The 27,047-nt window shown below is 33.4% G+C and overlaps 1 protein-coding gene across 1 annotated transcript in view; it reads right to left on the bottom strand.

The window, feature by feature from the left end:
* Nucleotides 1–220: 220 nt before the first annotated feature.
* The window catches only part of LOC124372862 (probable elongator complex protein 2), a 46,598-nt gene continuing 19,771 nt past the window's right edge, over nucleotides 221–27,047 (bottom strand). The window contains exons 8-13 of the mRNA XM_046831275.1: nucleotides 25,253–25,445; nucleotides 24,342–24,497; nucleotides 18,283–18,448; nucleotides 4,097–4,239; nucleotides 2,645–3,005; nucleotides 221–422 (exon numbers count right to left, since the gene is read on the bottom strand). Coding sequence (XP_046687231.1) covers nucleotides 260–422; nucleotides 2,645–3,005; nucleotides 4,097–4,239; nucleotides 18,283–18,448; nucleotides 24,342–24,497; nucleotides 25,253–25,445 — 1,182 coding nt within the window. The 3' untranslated portion in view covers nucleotides 221–259. The remainder of the gene's footprint in view (nucleotides 423–2,644; nucleotides 3,006–4,096; nucleotides 4,240–18,282; nucleotides 18,449–24,341; nucleotides 24,498–25,252; nucleotides 25,446–27,047) is intronic.

The following is a 27,047-nucleotide window of genomic DNA, read 5'->3' as shown; positions in this document are numbered from 1 at the left end:
GTGGTCTGTCCGCCAGGTCACACTAAACTAAATACCTTTTTGTTTTAGAATGTAAACCTCAACCAGTTCATTATTAGATTAATAGAACAGCATGCTGCACATCATACTGATTAAATTTGTTTAATTGTCACATTTTCTAAAAATATCTCCAAAGGACATTCATATGACAAGAGGCAATGGAAAATTTAATTGGTTTTTAGATTTAATTGGAAAAAATGTGTTGAAAATAAAAAAACATGGTTTATTTATATACAAATGGTCATTTTATATACAAATCAAATATCTTGATAGTATGATCTAAGCCACAGCTAGCAAGTTGTAAGATACATTCTGTTTGTTTACTTGCAGAGTCTTCAGCCTGGCCAGCTATCCCTAGAACTGGCCGAAAAGACAATCTCTTGACTGTCAGGTGATGCGCAGAACTGATAGGATGGTTAAGGTCAACTTTGCACAACAATAAAAACAAACAGATTTCATTTAGCAAATAACTGCAAGTCATACATACTGCTAGTTATCTTGGTTCTGAAAAAAGTTAAATAACCTGAATAATCGACTCTGAAATGTGTAAAAGTAGGTCTGAATTTAGCATATTTCATATATTACATATTTAGAACTATATTAGCACAATTACTTAGTATGGTTTTTGTAAAATAATAATTGTTAGCACCTACACCTTATTCTTAGAACAATACCGTTGCCTGTCTATCTGTCTTGTGTGATACCTCTTGATAGAAAGGTTCTGAAGGCTTGAAACTTGATACATAGATTCCTCTTGGTCTAAGAAAGACCTTTTTTAATTTGGGGTCATAAGATCAAAATGAATTTAAACATTTTTACATTGGTCTTAATAGCAACGGGAAAATCTCAGAACAAAGATATTTGATAAAAAAATAAATATACTATGAAATCGCACGAAATTTTTCAGCTAGTAACCAACAAATGAGATGGAATTGTTTTGTTTAATTGCATGGTTTCATTAAAAAATTATTGATTATCGACCTGAAAATTCTTTGTCATGAACGTTTCCACAACACTTTAAACTTTCTGAACTTCAGCTTCACTCATTTTGGAGAACTTACAAAGTCTAACTGGAAATGCACTAAAGGAACCGCTAAAAAAACTTCCTTCTTAAAAAGACAATTTACAACATAGAAGAGTTCAAGGAAGATGTATAAACTCTCTCTATATGTATATCTTACATTATATTCTATTGTAAAACTTGACAAAATTACTGTACTTAAGGTTCATGTAATAAAGATTTTTTGACTTTGACTAGCTGAAAGTAATACAACTGTAAGAAATTTTTTTGATGTTATGAGTTATTCCAAATTTAAACTTTGAAATGTTATATCTTCAGTCCTGTAACTACTTTTGTTTAATGCATAGTTCTATAGTTTATTAACTATCTATATATAAAATTGTAGCCATTTGGTAATCTGAAATTACAAATTAAGCATTCTATAAGAATAAATATAAGTGCCTTACACAGAATCTTTTGAGTTAAAAACACAATGCATTCAAATTTATTTGATGAAAGTAATAGGGATGTATAGAAATGTCTTTATATGTGTATGAGTTACCAAACTTTAGCCTTATAACTCAAAAACTGATTTAATTTGGTACATAGAACTAACAAATTATGTTTGTAACTTAATTGAATGATGATGCGACCAAGCTAAAGAATTTGTTCAACCTTGTACCGCCCTTAATATAATTATCACTCATTAATAATTTACAAACAATAACTTCCAGTTATTATGCCAACAGCAATGAAAAAGAATACGGTTTTCTGCACTTTTCAACTACAAATTTCAAAATTCATAACTCAGAAACTCGTGATTCGATTATGACCAAATATTTATAAAACATAGGGTACAGCATTGTTTTTTATTATGTAATTTTAGAATTTTTGAAATATATGACAAAGAGGCAATTCAGTTACTATCATAACTTTTATTCTTGACCAGGTGGGGTACAAAAACTTCAGCATCGGTTGAAGAGCTCTTAATCTTTATTATTAAATGTCGTTATCTGGGGCGTGTAATTTTGTAACGCACTAATTAAAATGTCTCATTAAAACACATTAAATTGAGCAGGTATTTTAAAATTTACAGAGTATCTGTATCATCAGTATGTCTACTCGTTTGAACATGTCAGACTGCCCAGGGCGGTGTTAATACAGGAAAAGCACTATCAGCGTGTAGTAGGTATTAATATTCAAATTCCTTAGCTGTGTCTCTACCATTCACTTTGAACAATTATTGTATTTCATATGGAAAGACATCTTTTGATATTCTAGGATTTGAGGAGAATTGAATTGAAAATAAATTATAGAAATTCAAAAGTGAAAATCTTTTGCTCGGTGGGGTTTGATTCCACGTCTGTCAATTACCAGTTGAATGCACTTATACTTTACAGCTACGAGACAATCGAATTTGCACCGTCATCTCTTACTTCTTGGCATGAAGAGAACGGTGGAAGAACTACTTTATCGCTACCATATATTCATTTCATATAAATTTGTGACATCTCATGCGGTTCCTCTCAGCCCTCGGCCTTAGGCCAAGGCCTAGTTGTAAATCCGGCACTGAGTTGCTGCCTAGAAAATAAAAAACCAAACTGTACGGAATTGCTAAAAGGATACTTTCCACTGAGCTGAAAAAGAAATCTCCATGGTGACTGAAGATTTTCCCAACCGTACAGTCTAATGTCTCCTGCCTCTGACCCAACAGCCATCAAATACTCGTTTGTGAAGAGATAAAAATCTGCCCCACAGGCAACACTGGTAATGGATTCTTTCGGCAAATCAAGATATTCAGAGCACCCTGCAAAATTGCCTAGAGTGGGGTGGCTGTGTTCTATTTTGTCCCACACCACCACCTTTCCATCACGTGACCCAGTGACAAAATGGGCCGAGTCATGGGTCCATGCACAGCACCAGATTATCCTGGTATGGACCCCTGTACCTTTGTTCGACCTGGCCACCAGACTGTACTTGTCCACCTCTGCAAAAAAAAAAAAAAAAAACAGGTAAAACAATCAGTTCCTTAAATCATTTAATAAGGAAAAACATATAAGTGTAAAGTTAAAATTACCACGTCCAGACTTCAACAAATCAAGTACTTACTTTGAAGAAAATATTAATCAAGGATGATGAGTATGCCTTATGAATTAAACATAGCCTAGTTAATGTTAGTACTGTAATGTGACATAACAAATACTTATAACGGATTATCGACATAAATCCATTTCTTCATTATCTTATCTCATTCATTCTTTATCAGGTAAAACAATCAGTTCCTTAAATCATTTAATAAGGAAAAACATATAAGTGTAAAGTTAAAATTACCACGTCCAGACTTCAACAAATCAAGTACTTACTTTGAAGAAAATATTAATCAAGGATGATGAGTATGCCTTATGAATTAAACATAGCCTAGTTAATGTTAGTACTGTAATGTGACATAACAAATACTTATAACGGATTATCAACATAAATCCATTTCTTCATTATCTTCCTTAAAATTACTTTATATCAATGTAGTGTACTGTGTAGTTCTCTTTCGGCGTAAAGTAACGAAAACAGTTATTATTTAAGAAGTCAATTTATGACGTCTTTTTCTCCCATGAGGCTAATGCAAATTTTATAAGGTTTTTAAAACCAAATATTAGGATTCAACTTCTGCTAAATTTAATTCTTAAATCTAGAACTAATGGTTTGAAATAATAAGCCATTTTACATTTTAAGTACAATAAATGGCAGCCTAAAATTAATATCTATATAATTCATTTAATTATTTTATGAATAAATATTTTTAAATTGTTAAGATAACAATTTTTGCACAAATGTGAACTAATGCAATATTGAAATCTTTTATTAAATGACATCAATTGGCGTTATTATTAAAAACAAATTAAAATTCTTAAAATAATTTGACATTTATTCTAATAGTCCTAAGCAAAAATAAAACAAATAAAAGCTATGAACTTTGTCCTTCTGTTCATGTTGAATGTTCATAAATTCATTGTTGAAACCCATATTTATTCAACAGCAAACCTGTTAAGAAGGTGATCAAGATCTAAGACCCAAACTTGCCTGATTCACTTCTCTGGAAGACAGCCCAACATCGGTCCCTGGAAACAGACAGCAGGTACTGGTCATCGGGCGAAAACTCGAGCTGAGTGACAGTGAGTTGATGGTAAACCAACCGATCCACCTTCTGCCATGTTGTCGTGTCCCTAGGATGAAATCCCAGACCAGGTTAGAAAGAAACATTTTTCAATTAAGTTTTGGCAAAGCATTCATGTCATCATTAAAAGTTGTATTGTAGAAAAAATCTCTTATCCATTAATTCAATTCAATTCAATTCAATAATATCTTTATTCACACATTCATCAAGAATGGTTACAGAGTCAACACATGCAGTAAAAATTGATGTCATCAAGAAGTAGGTAAACTAGTTTAAAACTATTATAAATGCAAAGAGAAAATATCTTTAAAATTTGATATTAACTAACATTTCTGTAAAATAAAATATATATGAGGAGAAAATATATGAATGCATATACATACACATACATGTCTTAAATAATAGCATTAACAGAATTAAAAAACTCATTCAAACTATAAATTGTAGAGTTTATCAACAGGCTGTGCAGTCTTTTCTTCAGAGTTTTAGAGTCACATGTTTTGAAGTTTTCTGGAAGCATGTTAAAGAGTCTTGCACCGCTATAGGAAGGCTTCTTGGTGTAAAGGATTGTTCTATGCGCTGGAAGGGATATATCATTTGCCCGTCTTGTTGTGTAGCTGTTGACGTCACCAACCCTTGGTAATCTTTCTCTTGAGGCGTGGGTGATTACCTCGATGATGTATATGGACACTACTGTGAGTATCTCAAAAGATTTAAAAGCCTCTCTACAAGATTCTTGTGGCTGTAGTCCTGCCATGATCCGCATAACCCGCTTCTGTAATACCAGGACACGATGAAGGTTGCCGGCAGATGAACTTCCCCACAGAGTTATTCCATATCGAACATGTGATTCGAACAGAGCATGATATGCGGCTTTCAAAGCGATAGAGGTACCAATGGATTTAATCCTCTTCATTGCAAAGATTGCAGAGCTAAGCCTTGAACACAGTTGGTCGGTGTGATTGCTCCAGGAGAGGCCTTGATCCAGAGTTAGGCCTAAGTGTTTTGTGTTGTCAACTCTCTGAAGATCTGGGGGCTCAGTCAAGCATTCTTTTAATCGTCCATTAATATTCAGAAGTGGGGTTCCACCATTCTTTTATTTATTTGCATGCTAAATTACAGACAAGTTATCTAATTACATTGTAGTATTATACTATAAATTATTAAATTTAAGCTAGTTAGCAAATATACAAAATACAAATAATCAGTACTCAATCATGCAAGTCTTAAAGAGGGAGAACCTGCCAAGAACACAAAATCCTTGACATATAAAAAAGTAGCTAAGATTTTAAAATTATGAGCTTGAGTACTTAACAATGACATTTACAACATTAAGAATTACAAAACTTAGAAAGAATTAATAACACTTGTAATATTAATGTAATCAGACTTCACATAGGAGAAGACAAATAACTCAAAATAAGATTATAAAATAAATTGTAACATTAGTAGTGGCAGAACCATTCTTCATGCAATGTAAAAAATTATCCCTGCACAGTTTAGCCAATTTCTATAACAACCATTAAATTGAGGTTTTCCAATTTCTCTCTCTCATTCCCTTTTCCCCTTCTCCTTCCACTGCCTCTTGGAGACTGTTGCACTCCACATATTGACATTTCATACTCAGGTCTGTTATTGGTTCAAAGTTAACATTTTACAGTTACTAAAATAACTGAAGTGTGATTTTTCTTTTGCTTAAAGAAAATAATATATTTAAATTTTAGATGCGATAATTTTTTTTACTGTTATACGTTACTCATTTAAGTGACTTTCTGAAATACTTTGTGGCCAATACCTTAAGGTGCTTACAAGCAATGTTGAATTGAACTGAATTTATTGATTACAAAAGATTACACCTTACCAAGTAAAGATGACTTCTTGATGGGAACACAGTGTTCAAGAAAAATGTACATTTATAATTTTATTAATATTATACTTTAATTAGTGAGAGTGATTACAACATCTGAGTGGCTGTGGTACAAACATACTTAATATCACAACATGTGGCTGTTAATAAATAGAAGTAAAACACTTACAAATACTAAATAAACATCCAACAATAACAGAGTTCTGGATTGGAAGTAATTTTTTCACTGTCTATTTAAATATTTCCAATTTTGTCTGGAATTAAACCGAAATAACATGGAATATAGTTTTCTGGCAACTCTCTCCGTACTCGATGCTGCAGAATAGACATTTCCATGACTACAATACTAGACATGGCACAAATTACGACACACCAGCTTATCATTACTCCCAATATGAAAAGAAACCCTCCTACATAGGCATGAAGCTGCTCAACCTTCTGCTAGAAGAATTGAGATGCCTTACCGAAAGAAAATCGAAGAAACCCCTGTAAGGTTTTGTAGTTTGGTTTAGTTTAAGATTAAGGTTGTGACATATTTTGTGATTTTTATAAAAGCCTGTTCACATAGATCCGTCCATTTAAAATGCCATGTTTTTATTTGAATCTTTTATTATCTCAGTAAGGGGTTGTGCTATTTTGGCATAATTTTGGATGAATCTGCGAAAGAATCCTGAGCATCCTAAAAATTGTCTCATCCTTAAAAATTGTCTCACTTGCCTTACACAAGTTGGTCTTTTAAATTCGGTGATAGCTTCTACTGACTGTTTTTTGGGGTAAAATGCCTTCCCGTGATACCTCGTGTCCTAAAATGTTTACACTTTTGTAGAGAAATTTACACTTTTTTGTATTTAGTTTCAAATTAGCTTTTTCTAGTTCTTCTAATATAGTTTCTAGATTATGTAAGTCATTTTCAAATGAGTCACCATAACAAATTAGGTCATCCACGTAACAGATGACTTTATTATAAAGGTGACGGTTTAATATCGCATTCAAGGCTTTTACTAAATAATGTGGTTGAAGTTGAAAGTCCCATCGGCAGTCAGCAAAACTGTAGAAGTCTATCAGGTGTTTTTATGGCTAGGATGTGCCTATCTTCTTTCCTAACCTCCATGGAATAAAATGCATTTTTTAAGGTCTAATTTTGTAAATGTGTGCGCTTTGTTCAAAGAGCTTAAAACCAGGTTTACTGAAGGAATGGGGTGGGCATCTGTTTTCAACTGTGCATTAACCTTCCTGAGATCAGCTACCATTCTGTCGCTTCCATCTTTATTTTTTCACTAAAAATACTGGGCTTGCATATTCTGTGTAATCCTGACATTCCTCTAATATTTTTGCTTGTACTAAATCGTCCAATAATTTGTTTAATTTTTCCCTTTCTGTTTTACTCTGCCTATACGGTGGTGAGTTTACAGGTTTCGTATTTGGTTTTAATTCGAGTTGAACAGGAGGTATGTTTGCAGGAGTTAAATCGATTACCTTTGTTGTAAATATGTGTCTGTATTTTTGTAAAATGTCAAGGACTTGTTTGTGTTCTTGGAGGGTTACATGTGGTGAGATATCAAATACTATGCCGTCCTTATCTGTCAATATGTTTTTCCTGTGTCAGTTGTAGTGGTATGGTGTTCCAGGGTAGGCTGTGCTTCGAGAGTTGGGTAATGTATATGTCCTATTGTAGTATATGCGGGTATCCTTTTTGGGAAATTTGATGCGTTATAAATATTTACAATTGTATCTGTACCATCTTCCCCTTCTGTAAGATATGCATGACATTTCTTTTTTATTCTTAGATTCCTATCTGTTTCGATGGCTGTTCGAGACTCTATACCTTTTAAAGAGCTAATCCTAATGTGCTGATGTGGTGCTATAATTATGTCTTGTGGGGCTGTTACCTCTGTTACTTGCTGTACTTCTAATTCCTGTGTGTTTTTAAAATTCTTGATGTCTAACTGCCACTGTTCATTTCATAGGTATTATATGTTCAATCTGATATTTGGTAATTTTTATTGTTTTATTTTTATAGTTTAACTCCACGCAGTTCTGAAATAGGAATATGTTTCCTACCAATATAGGGCTGTTTAGATCAGGTGTCACATAAAACGTGTCTTCAAGTATTACTTTGCCAATTTTATATGGCGATCTTTGTTGAACCCAAAACTGTTAATGGTATACCGTTAGCCGATATCAACGAGGGTATGTTGCTAGTATTTAATTTTGTTTCACAAACTAGGTCTGCTCTAATAATGTTTATGTTACATCTGTATTCTATAATGCAGGGTACTGGATGTCGAGGGTTTTGTGGTCAAGGCTACGTCTATTGTTAGGACAGGTATCTTCTTCTTGGTTTTATTTTTCGCAATTAAATATGAGTTCATAAATATCCTCTAATAATAATGTTTTATTTTTCCTCGTCTGTGTATCCTGTCTTGCGTTATTTCTTGCAAGTTAGTACAATCTATCATATTCTGTTTCTTCTGTTGCTCTATGTGATTTAAAATCTGTATATGTGTCTATCTCAATGGTTTCTTCTTCCAATCCAGTATGTGTGTTTACCTCCCCCATACTACAATCTGGGTCCTGTTTTACGTGCGCTACCCCCTTTAATACACTAGGTTTTATCTGTCGTGTGAAATTTTCTGAGACTGCAAGGTTTCTTGTAAAGCTGGGTTTTATTTATATTTGTTGTCCCCGAGGGGTTTGGTTCACTTAGGGTTTGGGGTTGATTGAACGCAGATTGAAGTTTCATGGTGTGTATAGGCTTTCTGCAAAATAGGTTGTTCAATTTCTTGCATCTTCTTTAAGGGTGGGAATTCTTGATTATTTTCTATGGCTTTAAATATCACTTCTGAACTGGTCTTTCCAGGGGTTGATAGTGGTAGTACTTTGGGGTTAGTTGGAGTAAATGTCATAGACTTTATACATTTGTAAGTTTGTCGATTCCTTTGGTTAAGATCTATGGTGATATTGTTTTCGCTTTTGATAAGGGGGAAGTTCGGTAAGGGTTAGTGTGACCTCCCCCTATTTCCCGTTTTTTTTGATGATTTTTGTTTATAATAATTAGACTTGTAACATGATTCGATATTGTGGTTTGTTCGCTTGCAGTACCTGCAGAACAGCTCTTGTGTATTGTTGGTTTTAGGTGCCAAGCAGTTACTTTGGGTTTGAGAAGTTAATGAACGTTGCTTGAACCAGCATTGTTCAGTATTATGGTTGTCTTTACGGCAAATAGTGCAATACCTATTTTGTCTAGCAGGTTGTATTTGGGAATGGTTTTTGTCTTCTCCTATCACTGAAAGTAACGTGTTTAATCATAGGTGGCCTTTGGGTTTGTTTGGGGTAGTTTGAGCTTTCCATATATCTATTCTGGTGAGGACTAGGTGTTCTATCATATCTTGGCTTATATTTTGAGTTTTTCATACGGGGATGGAGACCTTTCGTACCTGTGGTTATGATTTGAAAATTTGGTTTGTAGTTAGGGTAGCTACTAAATTGGTTAGGGTGTTAACTTCTGTTTGTAGTTTATGGATGATGTTTTGTTCATATAAGGGTGTACTATAGGGTCTGTTTGCTGCAACCCTATTGTACCTTTCTTTGTTTTTTCATTTGTGTTAGAACTAGCTGTTCTGTAATTTTTAAATTATTCTCTAGATCACTTAAAGGTGTCGTTTTTTAAGGCCTATAACTCGTTCACCAGATTTCATGGTTTTAGTCCCTGTATGATAAAATGTATAATTTGCTTCTCCTGTATTGTGGGGTCATATCTTCGGCATGTTGTTAATATATCTAAAAAATAGGTTAGTGTTGGCTCGTTCTCTCCCTGTATTTTGTGTTCTAAAATAATTTGTAGACTCTGGGTTTGTGCTAATGGAGTGAAAGCCTCTATGAAACTTTTAGCAAGTTGATCCCATTGTATGGCTACCCCTCGTTGTTTTTGCTTGTAGTGTTTGAACCAAGTTAGTGCTGTGCCTGATAAATGCGCTGGAATAAATTAACTTTAGTGTTATCTGTCCATCTGTTTTGAAGTTGCTGCAACTAAGAATTTGTCTAAAAAATCTCTTGTGGATTTTTCGCTCTGGAGACCTGTGTAAGTCCCAGCTGATATTAACGGTATGTTTTCCCCCATGGTTACTGTGTTCGTTCTGTCAGGTAGTGTGAGTGGGCTCGTAATGTTGTGCTAAGGTTGGGGGTGCTTGTGTCTTGATGTCCGCCTCAGGGTTATGTACTATGTTGTATAAATTTGTTCTCTGCACTAGAAAATCCTCGATTGTAGCTAGATCCTTATAGTTTTTCCCTGTCCTCTTCACTTAGGTGAGTTTTTTCGTGTAGTTAAATTATTAAATATGGTTTTAATATTAGGGTGACTTGCGCTTATACGTGTTAAGTTCTTAAGTGCCGCTAGGATAGGTCTGAGGTCTGCTACAGTGTCTGTGTCTCTAGATAGTATTCCATTTTCATTTTCATATTTTTATTATGTCACTTTTGGAAGTTCCTATATGTGTCTAATGGTATTAAATCTTCATGTAGTATGGTTTCCATTTAATTATACATGTCCATTGACGTACCTCGTTAGTTTACTTGGCGTTACTCTAATTACGGGTTTGAAAATATTTTTGAGTTATTGGAAATTTAATTTGTCTTTTAGGTAAATGAGTGGTTTTGTCACTGAAGTAGGCTATTTTAGTTAAATACTTTCTTATGAATATTATTTAGTTCTAATTTATACCTAGCCTATGAAACTATGTGCTTGCCCATGTGAGGAATTTGAATGCCAACCGAGTTTAGCGCCTCCACCATGTAAGGTTTTGTAGTTTGGGTTTAGTTTAAGATTAAGGTTTGTGACATATTTTGAGCAAGGGTTTGCTGTGAGAGGATTTAATAAATAGGTTAGATTGGCAGTACAAATACCCTCAAATGAACCAACACATTTATTTGTGACAACATTTCATTAATTCGATTAATTGATTGCGTCAATCGACATATTAAGCACAAACCTTAAATACCTTAATACTTTGAAAACATGTTTGATATTAAATTATTCATGACAATTTATTTTAAATTTAATTCATTATAACATTTACTAGTAATTTTGTAGTGTTGCAATAATAATGAGTTCATGGACTAACATGAGAAACTTTCTTTAAAATAGCTAAACATTTACATGAATATACATTTTCGAAATTGTGAACATTTAAATAGATATGGAATTGAAAATGATTAATGAACCCTAAAAATATACTAAGTTCTTAAAATTACTTACATTTTATTTCACATCACACTTATTACGCCTAGAGATATTTTTTCCGCACACGAACACAAAACACTCCCGAACTTCACTTTTTCGAATTCCGGCTTCCACTTCCACCTCTCCTCCTTGTTCTTCCGTTTTGATGTTTTGATGTTCTTCCCCGCCAGCTCATTGACCACGCCTCTGCCAAATCTCTCCATCATAATTGGTGAGTAACAATTTTCCATATCAGCATGGCTTGTCCTTACATTGTCGCACGGTTTTTACAAATAAGCATTTCCTGTTTGTTCACCATCGGCGTCTGGGCGGATGTGCGTATCTACTTACATCCGGAGGATGTTTGTCTCGAATTGCAATACGAGACTTCCTTTCCAGCAACTATCTGTACATCTATTCTATGAATTTTATTTTACTAATAATACATATGTCTTACAGCCCTTACTCCTTGGCTGGTCAACAATCCTTTTTACACACTTATCAAATTCAATGAAAGAGGATTTACATCTTTTCAAACAAATATTTTTGTTTTACTTATATATTTTATACTATTTGATACCATTTCAATACTTTATGTATTTTAAAATAAAGAATATTTGTATAAGGTGAGCTACAGTGGTCATTTTTTCAAAATTGTACTTACTTATAAACCTGTCTCCTAATTAATTAGTACTAGCATATCATCTGTATTTAGAATGTGTTACAACTTAATGATTTTTGTATCATTTTTGTCTGTTGTTTGCTTTTCTTTAGACCAATTAAATTTGATACTTTCCTAAACTGGTTTTGTTTTCATACAAATTATTCTCCAGAGTATACAAACTGTTAATATAATAAATTGATCTGCTTAGGCTAATTTTTAAAACCATTTAATGTTATTACAGCCTCATAATAAATTGTGTTTTATTAAAGAATGTTTAGTATTTGCAACCAACATCAATTTGGTTTTCATTAAATGGTTTAGTAACAAAAATACAGAATCTCTTTTTTCTTAGGCTTACGCAACCAGTGTCATGACAATCATACAGATTTTCAAGTTCAAAAATTGTAAAAAAGTTCCTGTCAAAATTCAAAAATTATTTTGGCCTCCCTGTGATGAGCTATATTCAGTAAATAACTGCTTGACCTAAATCAGTCCAACTGGACCGGTTTGATCCGGAAAACTTGATGATTGTCGAAGCTATATCTTCTCTTCCATTTCAAGTCCTACAAATTCGTGGGCTATGTTATCTTTCCCAACTGTTCAACTGTGCATTGTGCTTGGTACTTAAAGTTTGTAGTATAAATTAATTGCAAGTTTTTTAACATAGCAACTGTGATCTATGTGATAGTTAAAAGTGACTATTTTTTAATTAAATAATAGGTTTCATTTGAATTTAGTGTTTATTAACAAAAATCTTAATACTAAAGATGAGCCTTCATGTTAACCTTAAACTTGATAGTGGAAGTTGATTAAAGTGAAGTTTTAACTTTTTTACTGTGAAAATAAATTCTATTTGAGCAAAACTATAAACATTGCTTTAAAAGGCTACATTTAAAAACAATCAAATATTTGAAACTTTTAAAAAGTCCTACTGTCCAGTAATTTCGACTGTCAGTTTTCCTGTTCAAGATTGTAGGAGGATAACTTGTTTTGAACTTCTTGCTGGTGTGTAGTTTGGTATAGTGTCTGAACTTGTCATTGCCCAGTATCATTCAGTTGTAGCTCAGTGGTCCAAGTGCTGACCTAGAAGAAAGTCGAGGATCCACGGTTCAAATCCAACAATTTGCATTCATATTTTTGCTGGTTGATTTTTATTATATATATTTTCAGGATTGAACTGTAAACAAATTATTTTACATTTTCCAACATTAATAATACAAAATAATAATAATTAAAAAATATATATTTTTTTTATACAACATGAAAAATAAAACAAACAAGTATCCTTGTGTAAATGTCTTGCTAATGTAAGTAAGTGTAGCAAGGCAGTGCTATGCAAAGGCAGCTGCAATCAATGGTTGCATTTAAAATGCAACTGATTTAAGTAAAGAGGACTATGAAAGAATTAAAAAATCAATTATTAAAAAATGGTTATGCTCAAACTGTGAGTTTGGCAGACATTGATGAAGAAATTGAAGTGGAGGATAGGGTTTTGTATGTGGAACTAAAAGAAGAACTTGAATCCCAGGAACTTATTATTAAAAATCTGTCAGAGGACCTTGCTAAAGCTAATGATGAGATAAAAAATTTAAGTACTTATACCTTAAATCTTGAAACTCTAGTCCTTAAAAAAGAGGAAAGTATTGAGTTACTGGAAAGGAAAGTTAAGGAAATTTCTGAAAATAAGTCTGAATGCAAGTGCCTGAATAAATACAAGGCAACTGGTCCAAGAAGGAGTCTTCCTGCAAAAACTATCGACCCCTGTCAGCAGTATTATGAATAAAAATAATCGTTTGGACTCAGAAAAAAATAAAGAAACTTCCATATACAGTTGTAAAAAATAGAAAACAAAAAACATGCAACAAATATCATTTTTCAGAATAAAGATTTAAATTTTATTTCCAAAAATCAATATGAGGTGCTGTCGGTGGAGGAAGAAGAAGAAGAAAATGGGCCAAAGGAACAGCCAGTACAAACGTCTTCAAGAGAGAAGAAGAAGCTCCTCATTTGTGCCGATAGTCATGGAAGAGACCTAGCTTGGAATCTAAACCAAACTCAACACACATATGAAGCTGTGGGTTTTGTTCGACCAGGTGGTCGTACAGGTCAAGTTTTGGACAACCACAACATCGAGGAGGAAAAATTGGGAGAAGAGGATGGACTAGTGATTCTTTGTGGGACCAATGACGTGGCAATAAATAATGCTCAAGATGCAATAAAAAACATTGAGTTGGTGCTAAATAAAATAACAAGTACTGTTTCCAAAATCGTTGTAGTTAGATATACCAAGGAGGTATGACTTGGTGGAATGGTCCTGTGTTAATCAAGAGGTGAAAAAGACTAACTGTGCCCTTAAAGAAATGTGTAATAAATTCAGAGATGTGAGTTTGGTGGAGGTTAGTAGAGCTGAAAGACACTTGCACACCGTCATGGTATGCATCTCAACAGAAGAGGGAAGATGTGGCTAGCACATCAGATAGCCAGAGTCCTGGACAGCAAACAGGAGCAAGAGACTTATAATGTTTCACCAACTCTTAGGGACCGGCTCAGAGGAATCAGTAGCTGACGCCATGATGACGACGGAGATCAGCACTCCAACTACCGAGGACAGTATACAACGTCATCGGGAAACTCTCCGCTCCAGACACCAACCCACAACCGGTAGGCCTACCCCAGTATTGCTCCAGGGACTTAAGTGTATACCATTTGAATGTGCAATCTATTAGAAATAAATTAGAGGCTCTAGAATTATGGTTAGACAAATATTGTTTTGATATTTTGACAATTAATGAACATTGGCTGGATAAAGAAGAATCAAACACACTGTATATACCAACTGGTTATACCTTAGCCAGCAATTTTTTGTAGAAAACCCACCATTAAAAAGAAGTGGAAGCTCAATTTTTGTAAAGAATTGTATTGACTTTAAATTGTTTAGATATTGACAAGTTTTGTGTTGATTACTCCTTTAAAAGCAGCTGCTATAATCTTGTCAAAGATTAATGTCAATTGTTGTAACTGTTTACCGTACTCCAAAATTCTGATACCAACCAATTTTTCCATAGTTTAGAGTTTATCGTAGAATTTTTAAATGAAAAATTTGCAAATTTAAAACTTATTTTAACTGGTGACTTTAATATAAATATTAACAATAAATCTAATGAATGTAATTGTTTTCCTGAACATACTTCGCTCTTTGAATTTATACTGTTTAAATGAGCAAAACACTAGACAAGAAGCCTGCTTGGATAATATTAATAACAAACCTTAATGAGTCAAACATAGTACAATGTCAAGTGTTAGATCCTAATTTGTCTGACCATGCTGGTGTATCTGCAGTGTTTTTTGACTTGATCATAGTTGACAACAATAGTGAAAAAAGCTTCATTTTTTGTTAAAAAGAATGCTTTCTGCTAATTCAGTCTTAAAGTTTAAGGAACAACTGTCACAATTTAACTGGTCACAACTTACGAAGTGCACCAATGTTAACCAAGCTTTTGACTACTTCTTATTTATTTTGACAACTTCTCTTGAAGAATGCTGTAAAAACTAAAAAAATAAAAAAAAGTAAATTTAAAAGGCCAAAAATCACATGTTCACACCAGAGTTAAAAAATTTAGAGATTTTATTGTTACCTTATATGATAGATATAAGTTATCGGTAGGGGGAGAAAGTGAACAACTGCATAAAAACGTTTATAATGAAGCAAAAAAATTATATAAGGCTAAAATTTTAGAAGCAAAATATCTGCGAATGACGAATATATAAAGAATTCTAAGAATAAATTGTAAAGCTGCTTGGAATATTATAAGGCTTGAGACCAACCGTTCTAAAGTTAGTCAAGAAGTACCTGTTAATATTAATGATTTTAATGACTATTTTATAAGCTCTGTTTTCACTTACACCAACAAATAATGTTTTAGCAATTGAGTTTGTTGATGATTATATTTTTAAGTTGTAACGGTGGGGTCAGTTGTTTTAAGTGGCAAAGCATTGATAACACTAAGGTGTTAAAGTGTGTCTCAAAGTTAAGTTCGTCCCAAAGTGAAGATTATTATGGGTTCTCTAACAAACTTTTAAAAGAAATAATCGATGTACTTGTAGACCCATTAACTTTTTTGTTCAATATGATGTTGGAAGATGGTGTCTTTCCTGAAGCATTAAAAGTGACCAAAGTCATTCCAATTTATAAAAAGGGTGAGAAATCACATCCTTCCAGTTATCGGCCAATCTCTTTGGTACCTATATTTAGTAAGGTTTTTTGAAAGTTGTGTAAAGGACCAACTAAGTTTATATTTTTACAATAATAATTTATTATGTAAAAGATCAATTTGGGTTTCTTCCAAACTTAAACACAACCAAAGCCATAGAAGCAATAGTAGGGAAAACGTTTTTAGAGAATTTTTGAAAATAAATTTTTGTCGTCTGCAACTTTAATAGATCTCACAAAAGCATTTGACTCCATCTCTCATGAACTGATTGTAAGTAAATTCAATAGCTATGGAGTTAGAGATTCTGAACTACAGTTAATTTCCTCTTACTTAAGTAATAGAAAAACAAATGGTTGTAACAGGCTTGGAACTATCTGATTTTAAAACAATTCAAGTTGGGGTACCGCAAGGATCTGTTCTGGGTCCTTTTCTATTTATAGTTGCTGTGAATGATTTTTCATTCAATGTGCCATGTAAAGCAGTACTATATGCCGATGACACCACTCTTCTGAATCAAAGTAAAGATTTGAATGGGTTATTGTTAGAAGAAAATAATTCAATGATAGCAGCTCAGAATGGTTCAAAGTCAACGGGCTACTTGTACTTGTAAACAGTAGTAAAACTGAAAAATATTGTTTTCTCATTGAATAAACTTATAAATGAAGGTACTAAACCCGTTAAACTATTAGGATTATATCTAGATAGTAGGCTTAGCTGGGAAATGTCAAATAAATCAATTGTGTATAAAAACTATCTAGAGTTACTTATTTATTAAGAAAACTAAAAAAATTGTGTTAGTTTCCCAATGTTAGTTGCTGCTTACTATGCCTTCTTTAATTCCCATTTATTATATGGAATAACACTTTTGGGGCAACAGCTCACAATCACTAAAAGTGTTCAAATGGCAAAAAAAAGCTATTAGGATAATGGCAAATATCTCAGGTAGAGAATCATGTGTTCCATATTTTAAAGAATTCCAGATAATGACTCTTCCATGTATGTACATATTTTTTTAGCTTAGTTAGTGTTAAGGAAAACTTAAATAATTATAATTTTAGAAATGAAGTTCACACCTATAATACTAGACAAAATTACTTACTTGATTGTATTTCTATAAAACTAGAAAAATCAAAAAAAAAGCCATGTGTTTATGAAAATAAAATTATTTAATAAGTTACCAAAAGAAGCATGGTCTGTAAACCTTAGCAGATTTAAATTTATTCTGTCAAAATGGTTGAAAGAAATTGCCTTTTACTCTGTTAGTGATTTTTTGGCCTGTGATATTAGTACTTTAAGATTTTAACTGTATTTTTAAATGTCATCTTGTTTTTTAATTTATTTTGTAATTTTAATGTCTATGTGTTATCTATTTATTTATATAGATATATATTTATGTCTATGTTTATTAAACAGTCAAGATATTTATTCTTTAGGAAGATGCCTTAAATATATAATAAATTTCTAGACCTTATGTAAAATATAAATAATGTTTTATTAACTGTTTATTTATTTTGCACATGTATATATTTTTTTTTTTGTAGAAATTGTATTAGATGAAACTGTATTTTATTTGACTTTGTCTATTGCCATGTGCTTAACGACAATAAAAATTCTTGATTCTTGATTCTTGAAATCAAATAGAATTAAATGTAGTAATCATTAAAAATGAGTATCTTGATCAAAATGTCTTGCATTACTCTTATATAATGAGCTTACTTGGAATTAACATGTGGACTATCTCTGCAAAAGGTTAAGTGGTGTGTGTGTGCGTGCATGCGTGTGTGTGTGTGTGTGTGTAAAATACTTATTCTTCTAACTCGTATATGCAACAGGGATATCTGGATATCTTTTTGACTTTTTACCATGACTGTGTTGAGTTGCAATAAACATTTTGAGAAAGTATTCCTCAGTCTCAATACTTCTGGGGTGTGAAATAAGCCCTTGAAGCCCAAGTATTTGACAATAGGCCAACCTTTAAAAAAAGAACATAAATCTGGTGAGGCCAAATTCAATTGATTCGCCTTGGCCAAAAGGAATGAGAATATCTTAATAAGATCAAAAAGGAAAATATTACAGAAAAAGAACATTTCACCAAGCCATACATAACTAATAAATACTCATTTGTTCAGTACCAGAGCAGGACAGCAGCATGCTCTTCATTAGTAGCCTTACATGCTGAGGCCAGTAGTTTACCATCGCTTGTAGTGGCCAGACTGAATATCTCGTAGCCATGGCCATACAACTTCATTGTCTCTGGCCACAATGTATTTTGGAGGAGGTTGTCTTCTGTCGGAGGCTCTAAAGAAATAGTTATGGTTAGTTTTAATAAAAATATCTAAAATACTCAATATCTATATTAATAATACATAGGAACTTTAAATTATTAAAGTGTCAAGAAGCAAGTGCGAATTGTACTCAAATCCGATTTATACATGTACCTTAACTCAAGAAGGGGCACATCAACCCCTGACTGTATTCTTGCCTTGATAAGGCAGTGGGGCTTATGCGCTCCGACAACCTCGAGAGCTATGCCTGCAGTAGCGCTTAGTTAATGGTAGGGCCACCCTTGCCAGACAAGTCTTCATGAGGTAGGAGGCAGACTAAAAAGGATACACTGATGCAGATAATGTGAGCAACAGATCAGTACCAAGCTGGAGACGATGAAGTGATTTACTCCAAGAGGGTCCAGCATCGGAGAGTGGTGGAGAGTGATTGTGTCATGCTGCAGCCACTGTATTGCTAACTAATGATTTTGGGTTGTTGTAGAACGTGACAGATGAAAAACAGGTGGATATTGTAAGCCAGGTAGGAAGCCACTTCAGTGGAGAATCCCGCCCCTCTCAGAATGGCCAGCCCATTGATTCTAGGGCGGGTATAAATCTGATGAGTTACGGGCTTGCTGTGAAGGTGTCTCTGCTCCTGGTGAAGATCAGGAGGTGGAGATGTGTGAAGTGGGGGTGTTCCAGAGGAGTGGACTTGTGCAGTGTTCACCTGTCACCGGGCACTCTGCCCTGTTTCATTCAGAGTGAGACAAATGTGTTCCACAGTGCTATAGCAGCTGGCTACTAACAGTTGGATATCAACCTGGGGGTGTCAGATGCTGAGCTGCTGATGGAAACCTCCCTGGAAGACACTGGGATGGAGCTAGATAACACCCAGTTGGAGGCATAAATTGGAAAAGTTCTTGACTACAACCTGCATCTTCCATCTAGGTACAGAAAGCAGCTCATGAAGGAGAAGAATGAAGCTGAGAGTACCTGGATTCCGTGGAAGGAGTGAAGAGAACACAGAAATCTCAAGCCTAAGCAAAGGAGGAAGGCTCATCTCTGAGGAAGGTGGGTTCAAGCCAGAGGATAAGCTCTTGTCCTAGCAGGCCAGATCCGATGAGTGGATCCCTGAGACTGCTCCCTCTAAGAAGATGAGAAAACATAGTAGGTGGGACCAGTGACCAGAGACATGAGAGGGAATGTCTAGGGAAGCCAGGCTCTCCCTCAAGGATTGGGTTTTAAGCTGGAAAGTTGTTACTGCTCCGGAGTCTTATCCTAAGGCTAGGTCTTCTGAGGAGCAATGTGAATCTGTGCAATTTAAGCTGGCGGAGAAAGTATTTTATATATGTTACTAAACAATAAGAAAGTTTCTAAATTTTAAATACAACACAACCAATAACAAAATTGAAATGCGATAGATGGTTACAAAAACATACAGATGGAACAAAACTTTCTGCAATAGATAATGAGCAAAAAATAGGAGATTATTGAACAGTAGTTCGGTACTTGTAAGCTTGTTCAACTGCAGACATAACCATGAAAGGGCACATACGGAAGCTACTTCCACCTCAAAACACTATCTCAAACACAGACTGACTGAAAGTTATGATGGTGGATGGAGTGGCTGATTCTAGTTCCCAGAAAAAGGATTTAATGAAATACACTAGGTTCTAGGGCTCCCAAAATATGGATACTAACTTTTATTAAAAGAAACACACACAAAACAACCAGGAGGTAAACTCAGTGATGGGTTCTCTATAGGGTTCTTCATGCAAAATTTCAAGTCCATAGCTTAGTTCATGCTCGAGATATCGTGAGGACAGACAAACAGAAATGAATTTTTCCAGCCTCTCCATGCTCTGTCAGCTGGATTAGGGCAGTTGTTGTAAATCTGCCTTTAAGAAAACCATGTTGGTGGCTTGTAATTAGTTTATTTTGTTCCAGATCACAAATGAGTCTTTTAAGGAGAATTTTGTAAAAAATTTTTGAAAATGTGGGTATTAGGAAGATTGGTCTATAGCTGTTTGTGTATGTGGTAGGACCTTTCTTGTATTTTGGGAATACTTTTGCTGTTTTTAGCTATGATGGGAAAATACCTTGTTTGAGTAACTTATTTAAAAGGTCTGCAAGTGGGCGGATTAATTAATTTTCACTAGTTTTCCTGATATTTCATCAATTTCAGATGATGTTTTTGGTTTTCAAAAATCTATAGATATTTGTAATTCAGCTTTTGTGGTTTCTTGAACATGCAGCTCTTGATTTGTTAGTTGAGGAGTTAGTGTGGTATTGCATTTAGAGGTCCTGATATTATTAGTCTCTAAAGTGTTTTTGAGAAACAGTAGCAAAACATTTGAAACAACATTATTGTAATGGTTGGCTATTTCTTGGGCACTATCTAATTTATCTTGACCTACTTGGAGCTTCCATTGGTTCTCGTATCTGGGGTTTTTGTTCCTTTCATTGTTTATGATGTTCCATACTGTATTTGACTTATTGTTGGAGTCATCAATTAGGTCTGAGGTTTGTTTTTTCCCCACAGCTTTCTCTGGTCATGATCCTTATTATTCTTTGCAGGACAAAACGTTTGAATTAAACAATATTTTGAATTCAAAGAGTTTAAATTATCCATGTTCCTCTTAAAAAAAGAAACTGATATTTTATGATTCAAATGAATTATTTTAATATCTCAAATTTCAAGTTCATACATCTAAAATGTGTTATTAAGATGTACAACAAATTATATTTTGACTTAAAAACTAATATTTTACGTAAATCTTGGTTTTTGCAATTTTATAATGTACAGGTAACTAAATTAAAGTAGATAGCTTTATATTAGATTACCCATTTCTTATACTGCATTTTAAGTGAGTTAATATACATTAATACTTACAAAAGATTTTTTAAGGATATACAGTAAAACCATATTTCTCCAAAACCGCTACTTTAAAAAATAATTAAATAATTTTAAATTTTTATTTTAAACATACAATGAATTTAGATTGATTGAAATGATAAAATGTGTTATCTTGGTTATCTGTTTATGTAAATTATGTCACACTAATTTTTATATTAATTTTAACAAATTTGTACAAGCATGGAGAGGTAATGCTTACATCACTAAGGTATAATTTTAGAATCATTTAAAGCTAACCATAAGTCATTCTAATTCTGGATTTCTTCAGACCCTAACAGTTCCCAACATTGGACTGTTGGAAAATGTTTTGAATTTGAAGTCTGACTGTACTCCAGATGTGGAGCTCTCCCACAATATGATTTATTGAACTACATAGGTTTTAGTTGTAGACTATATTAGAAATATTATATATTAGAAATATAATATAGCTCCCACAATATGATTTATTGAACTACATAGGTTTTAGTTGTTGACTTGAGATTATATTAGAAATATAATATAGCTCCCACAATATGATTTATTGAACTACATAGGTTTTAGTTGTTGACTTGAGATTATATTAGAAATATAATATAGCTCCCACAATATGATTTATTGAACTACATAGGTTTTAGTTGTTGACTTGAGATTATATTAGAAATATAATATAGCTCCCACAATATGATTTATTGAACTACATAGGTTTTAGTTGTTGACTTGAGATTATATTAGAAATATAATATAGCTCCCACAATATGATTTATTGAACTACATAGGTTTTAGTTGTTGACTTGAGATTATATTAGAAATATAATATAGCTCCCACAATATGATTTATTGAACTACATAGGTTTTAGTTGTTGACTTGAGATTATATTAGAAATATAATATAGCTCCCACAATATGATTTATTGAACTACATAGGTTTTTAGTTGTTGACTTGAGATTATATTAGAAATATAATATAGCTCCCACAATATGATTTATTGAACTACATAGGTTTTAGTTGTTGACTTGAGACTATATTAGAAATATAATATAGCTCCCACAATATGATTTATTGAACTACATAGGTTTTAGTTGTAGACTATATTAGAAATATTATATATTAGAAATATAATATAGCTCCCACAATATGATTTATTGAACTACATAGGTTTTAGTTGTAGACTATATTAGAAATATTATATATTAGAAATATAATATAGCTCCCACAATATGATTTATTGAACTACATAGGTTTTTAGTTGTTGACTTGAGATTATATTAGAAATATAATATAGCTCCCACAATATGATTTATTGAACTACATAGGTTTTAGTTGTTGACTTGAGATTATATTAGAAATATAATATAGCTCCCACAATATGATTTATTGAACTACATAGGTTTTAGTTGTTGACTTGAGATTATATTAGAAATATAATATAGCTCCCACAATATGATTTATTGAACTACATAGGTTTTAGTTGTTGACTTGAGATTATATTAGAAATATAATATAGCTCCCACAATATGATTTATTGAACTACATAGGTTTTAGTTGTAGACTTGAGATTATATTAGAAATATAATATAGCTCCCACAATATGATTTATTGAACTACATAGGTTTTAGTTGTAGACTTGAGATTATATTAGAAATATAATATAGCTCCCACAATATGATTTATTGAACTACATAGGTTTTAGTTTGTTGACTTGAGACTATATTAGAAATATAATATAGCTCCCACAATATGATTTATTGAACTACATAGGTTTTAGTTGTAGACTATATTAGAAATATTATATATTAGAAATATAATATAGCTCCCACAATATGATTTATTGAACTACATAGGTTTTAGTTGTAGACTATATTAGAAATATTATATATTAGAAATATAATATAGCTCCCACAATATGATTTATTGAACTACATAGGTTTTAGTTGTAGACTATATTAGAAATATTATATATTAGAAATATAATATAGCTCCCACAATATGATTTATTGAACTACATAGGTTTTAGTTGTAGACTATATTAGAAATATTATATATTAGAAATATAATATAGCTCCCACAATATGATTTATTGAACTACATAGGTTTTAGTTGTAGACTATATTAGAAATATTATATATTAGAAATATAATATAGCTCCCACAATATGATTTATTGAACTACATAGGTTTTAGTTGTTGACTTGAGATTATATTAGAAATATAATATAGCTCCCACATATGGTTTATTGAACTACATAGGTTTTAGTTGTTGACTTGAGATTATATTAGAAATATAATATAGCTCCTCACATATGGTTTATTAGAAGAGAAATAGTTGACTAGTGTGGGTATTGGTTTATAGAAGGTCATGTTATTATTGATGGTATCAGATAATTGCTGTATAGGTGATTGTCACTTTTGTTGTTGGTGTTGGCATTGGTGTTGTTATTGTTGTTATGTTGTCTGGTAGGGTGATGACAAAGGTGTGATTTGAATCGCTAGTAAGTCAATGGACTAACAACAAATTTCACTTTTTGACAAGGTAAGCCAAAATGACCTTAGTTTTAGTTCATAATGATAATGATGCCTTTGAAGCTTCAACATAATACGTAGATCTAATTGTCCAGTTACAGTATAAAAGTTTCATGATATCAATAAATTGGCATTTTCTTTGAAGTTAGGAAGAACTTCTCTTACTTGTTTACGTGCCTGTCTTATCAGATCCAATTATTTAATAATATTCAAATTACCATTGTTACAAATTAATATAATACACACTTTGAATTTTGAGAAATATTAAACATGGAAAATATTTTGGAAACTGGTCTATTTCCTATGAGTTAACAAAACAGAAAGGAAATAATACAACATAGCATGGGTACTTCTGAGCTTACTAACTGCCGGGAGTTGTTATCCATTAATGTTGTGGATATTTTATGTAAAAATCACCATTTTACAAGAAGCACATCTCATAAAAATTTGCTGTGTGAACAAAAGTGTTCAATTATACTCTACTAGAATAATTCATATAGTCGAAAGTTACCTTCAAATTGTTGTGGGGTGAAGTACGAACTCTCATCATACTGGTCTTTAACATGCCTTTCCTCGGGTTGGCTGACTGGTTCATGCTGGAATACTGCCTTATTTGACAGTCCCAGCACAGGCACTGCTGCTCCAGTAGGGAGAGATACGAGTTTGTCTAGAAGGAAGCAATACAGAAGAAAATTAACAAACTTAGTTTTATTGCATATGGCCAACACAAATAAGACTGAAATTACACAAAACAAGAATATTACCCACTTATAAGTTTGACTTTAAACCACTAAATTTCACTAATGCTCCTGCTGCCCAATGAAGCTCACAAAGTTGAACTCACAAACATTCATGACAAAACATAAATACAAGAAATGCTTTTGAGAAATATGGAAACTTCATGCTGATAGTGACAATAATCCACAGCCTACATATAATTTTGAAGTTTCATGAAAAAACTTTATAAGAAGTTAAAAAGATCAAAATAATTGTTAGATAAATATTTTTAATGGCATTACATCTAATCATTAAGTTATACATAAAAAATAAAGCCAAATTAGTAGGTATCTTGTAATAATTTGCAAAAAAAAAATCGCAAGGACACCTTTAAAGAAATACATCAAGAACAAAAATCACTTTATAACAAATCTATTCATCAATGTTTCAATTAGTTTCAGGATAAAGGAAGCACGTTGATAGGACAATTCCAAGCCTTAATGGAGAGAAGATAGCAATAAAAGAGGCCTCAAACTGGAACCTCAAGGCACTCCTGTGTGTGTGTAATTAAATTTAAATACACTAAAAACACTAAGATTAAGTAATAAATACGCCTCTAAAAGAATTATAATGAACATAAATGTTTAAGAGTTAATAGACAACAGACTAATATCTAGAAATGGTATCAAGTCGATTCTCACTTACCATCTGATTCTACATCCTTCGTGTTTTTCAAACACAGCCTCTTGAAGTTCTCTAAGAAGTTTTGAGGGGCAGTGAAAGCTCTTACCACTTTTTCATCAGCGCCAGACACAAAACGGAAATTTGGCAACATTGCCAGGCACACCAAGTCATAACCATGGATTTGCGGTCGGGCAATTTCATGCCAAGAATATTTCTGTAACAAGATACATAAAGATTAAAATAATTTTCTAGATCCATTTACTAAAATAAATTCCAGGGAGTAATTTTTTCACATTCAGAAGGTACTACATACATTCGTTTAGTTCATGAGCTAGTGAGAACAATTTTGATTGTCAAGTAGAATTTTGTGAAATAATGAAGTGTAACATTGATAATACTATAATTAAATTAAACAACATTGCTTTCTCAGATGAAGCAATTTTCATGTTTAAACAGTAACATAAACAGACACAGTGTTAAGCATGGCTGGGGTGTACCTTAAATGTCAGGATAGCAAATAAAGGGCAACCTTAAGTGCTTGAGTATTTGAATATACGAGGGTCGTCCATAAAGTAACCGCCGTTTGGGCGTGGCGTGATAAGTAGTGGGGGTAGCGCCGCCATTCTCACATCGGCGTGCGCAGCAGTTCAGTACGCTTCTAGCTGTGGAAGGGAGAGCATCGTGCGATCGCGCGTTCTTATGTTACGACGTAAAAACATGAGTGCCGTGATAGAAAATCCCGCCAAATGTGAAGTGCGTGGTGTAATAAGATTTTTGTGTGGTTGAAAAGTTACACAGGAGCTGAAATTCATCGTGAATTGAGTGAGGTGTTTGGCCCAAACATTATGAACGAAGGTGTAGTCCGTCAATGGGTTCGTTTTTTAAAAATGGAAGAACGAACGTTCACGATGAAGACCAGAGTGGTAGGCCATCTCTCGTCAGTGATGACTTGGTGAAAGGGCATTGGTGCTAAGGGCATCTTGCTCGTTGAATTTATGGAGCGTGGTACGACCATTACAGCTGCAGCTTACTGTGAAACCTTAAAACGGCTACGACGAGCGATTCAAAACAAGCGTCGTGGTCTTCTGACATCTGGTGTTGTGTTTGTCCATGAACACGCCCGTCCTCATACAGCTCAAAGAACAACAGAACTTTTGGAAAAGTTCAAATGTGACGTTTTTGACCACCACCCTCCCTACAGCCCGGACTTGGCTCCCAGTGATTTCCATCTTTTCCCGTACATGAAGCGGTGCTTGCATCTCAGAGGTTTGCGAGTGATGAAGAGCTTCAAAACGCTGTGACAGGTTGGCTACGTTCTCAGGCGGCAGATTTTTTTTAAAGGTGGAATTTCAAAAACTGTTAAAAGATATGATAAGTGTTTGAATTTGTATGGTGAATATGTAGAAAAGTAGAGAAAAGCTGTAGTTTTAACATTTATATAATAAACTTTTTGTATCTCAACTGGTTTACTTTTTATTTAAAAACGGAGGTTACTTTGTGGACGACCCTCGTATGTTTATTGATCCAAAGCATCTAAGTAATAATTACACATTGAACACAAGTTGTTCTTACAAGGCTGATTAATACTGGAGACTACCAGACATACTAAAGAGCTGAGGGCTAGCGTGACTTACCCAGCACCGTAACCAATAGGGCCAACAAAGACATGGCAGCACGGAGAATGACACCGGGCAGAACTCGTACAGGACTGGGCCTCGACTCGACTGCGCTGATGCGAGGCTGAGACGACGAGATAAGAGATGAGCAGATAAGAACTACTAATTTTGACTAAGTTTGGGTTTATATACTGAGGTGG

This window comes from Homalodisca vitripennis, unplaced genomic scaffold (assembly GCF_021130785.1).
Source record: "Homalodisca vitripennis isolate AUS2020 unplaced genomic scaffold, UT_GWSS_2.1 ScUCBcl_4215;HRSCAF=10265, whole genome shotgun sequence".
In the NCBI taxonomy this organism is placed as follows: Eukaryota; Metazoa; Arthropoda; class Insecta; order Hemiptera; family Cicadellidae; genus Homalodisca; species Homalodisca vitripennis.
Note: the sequence above shows the minus strand (reverse complement) of the source record. Positions and strands in the feature narration are given on the sequence as shown.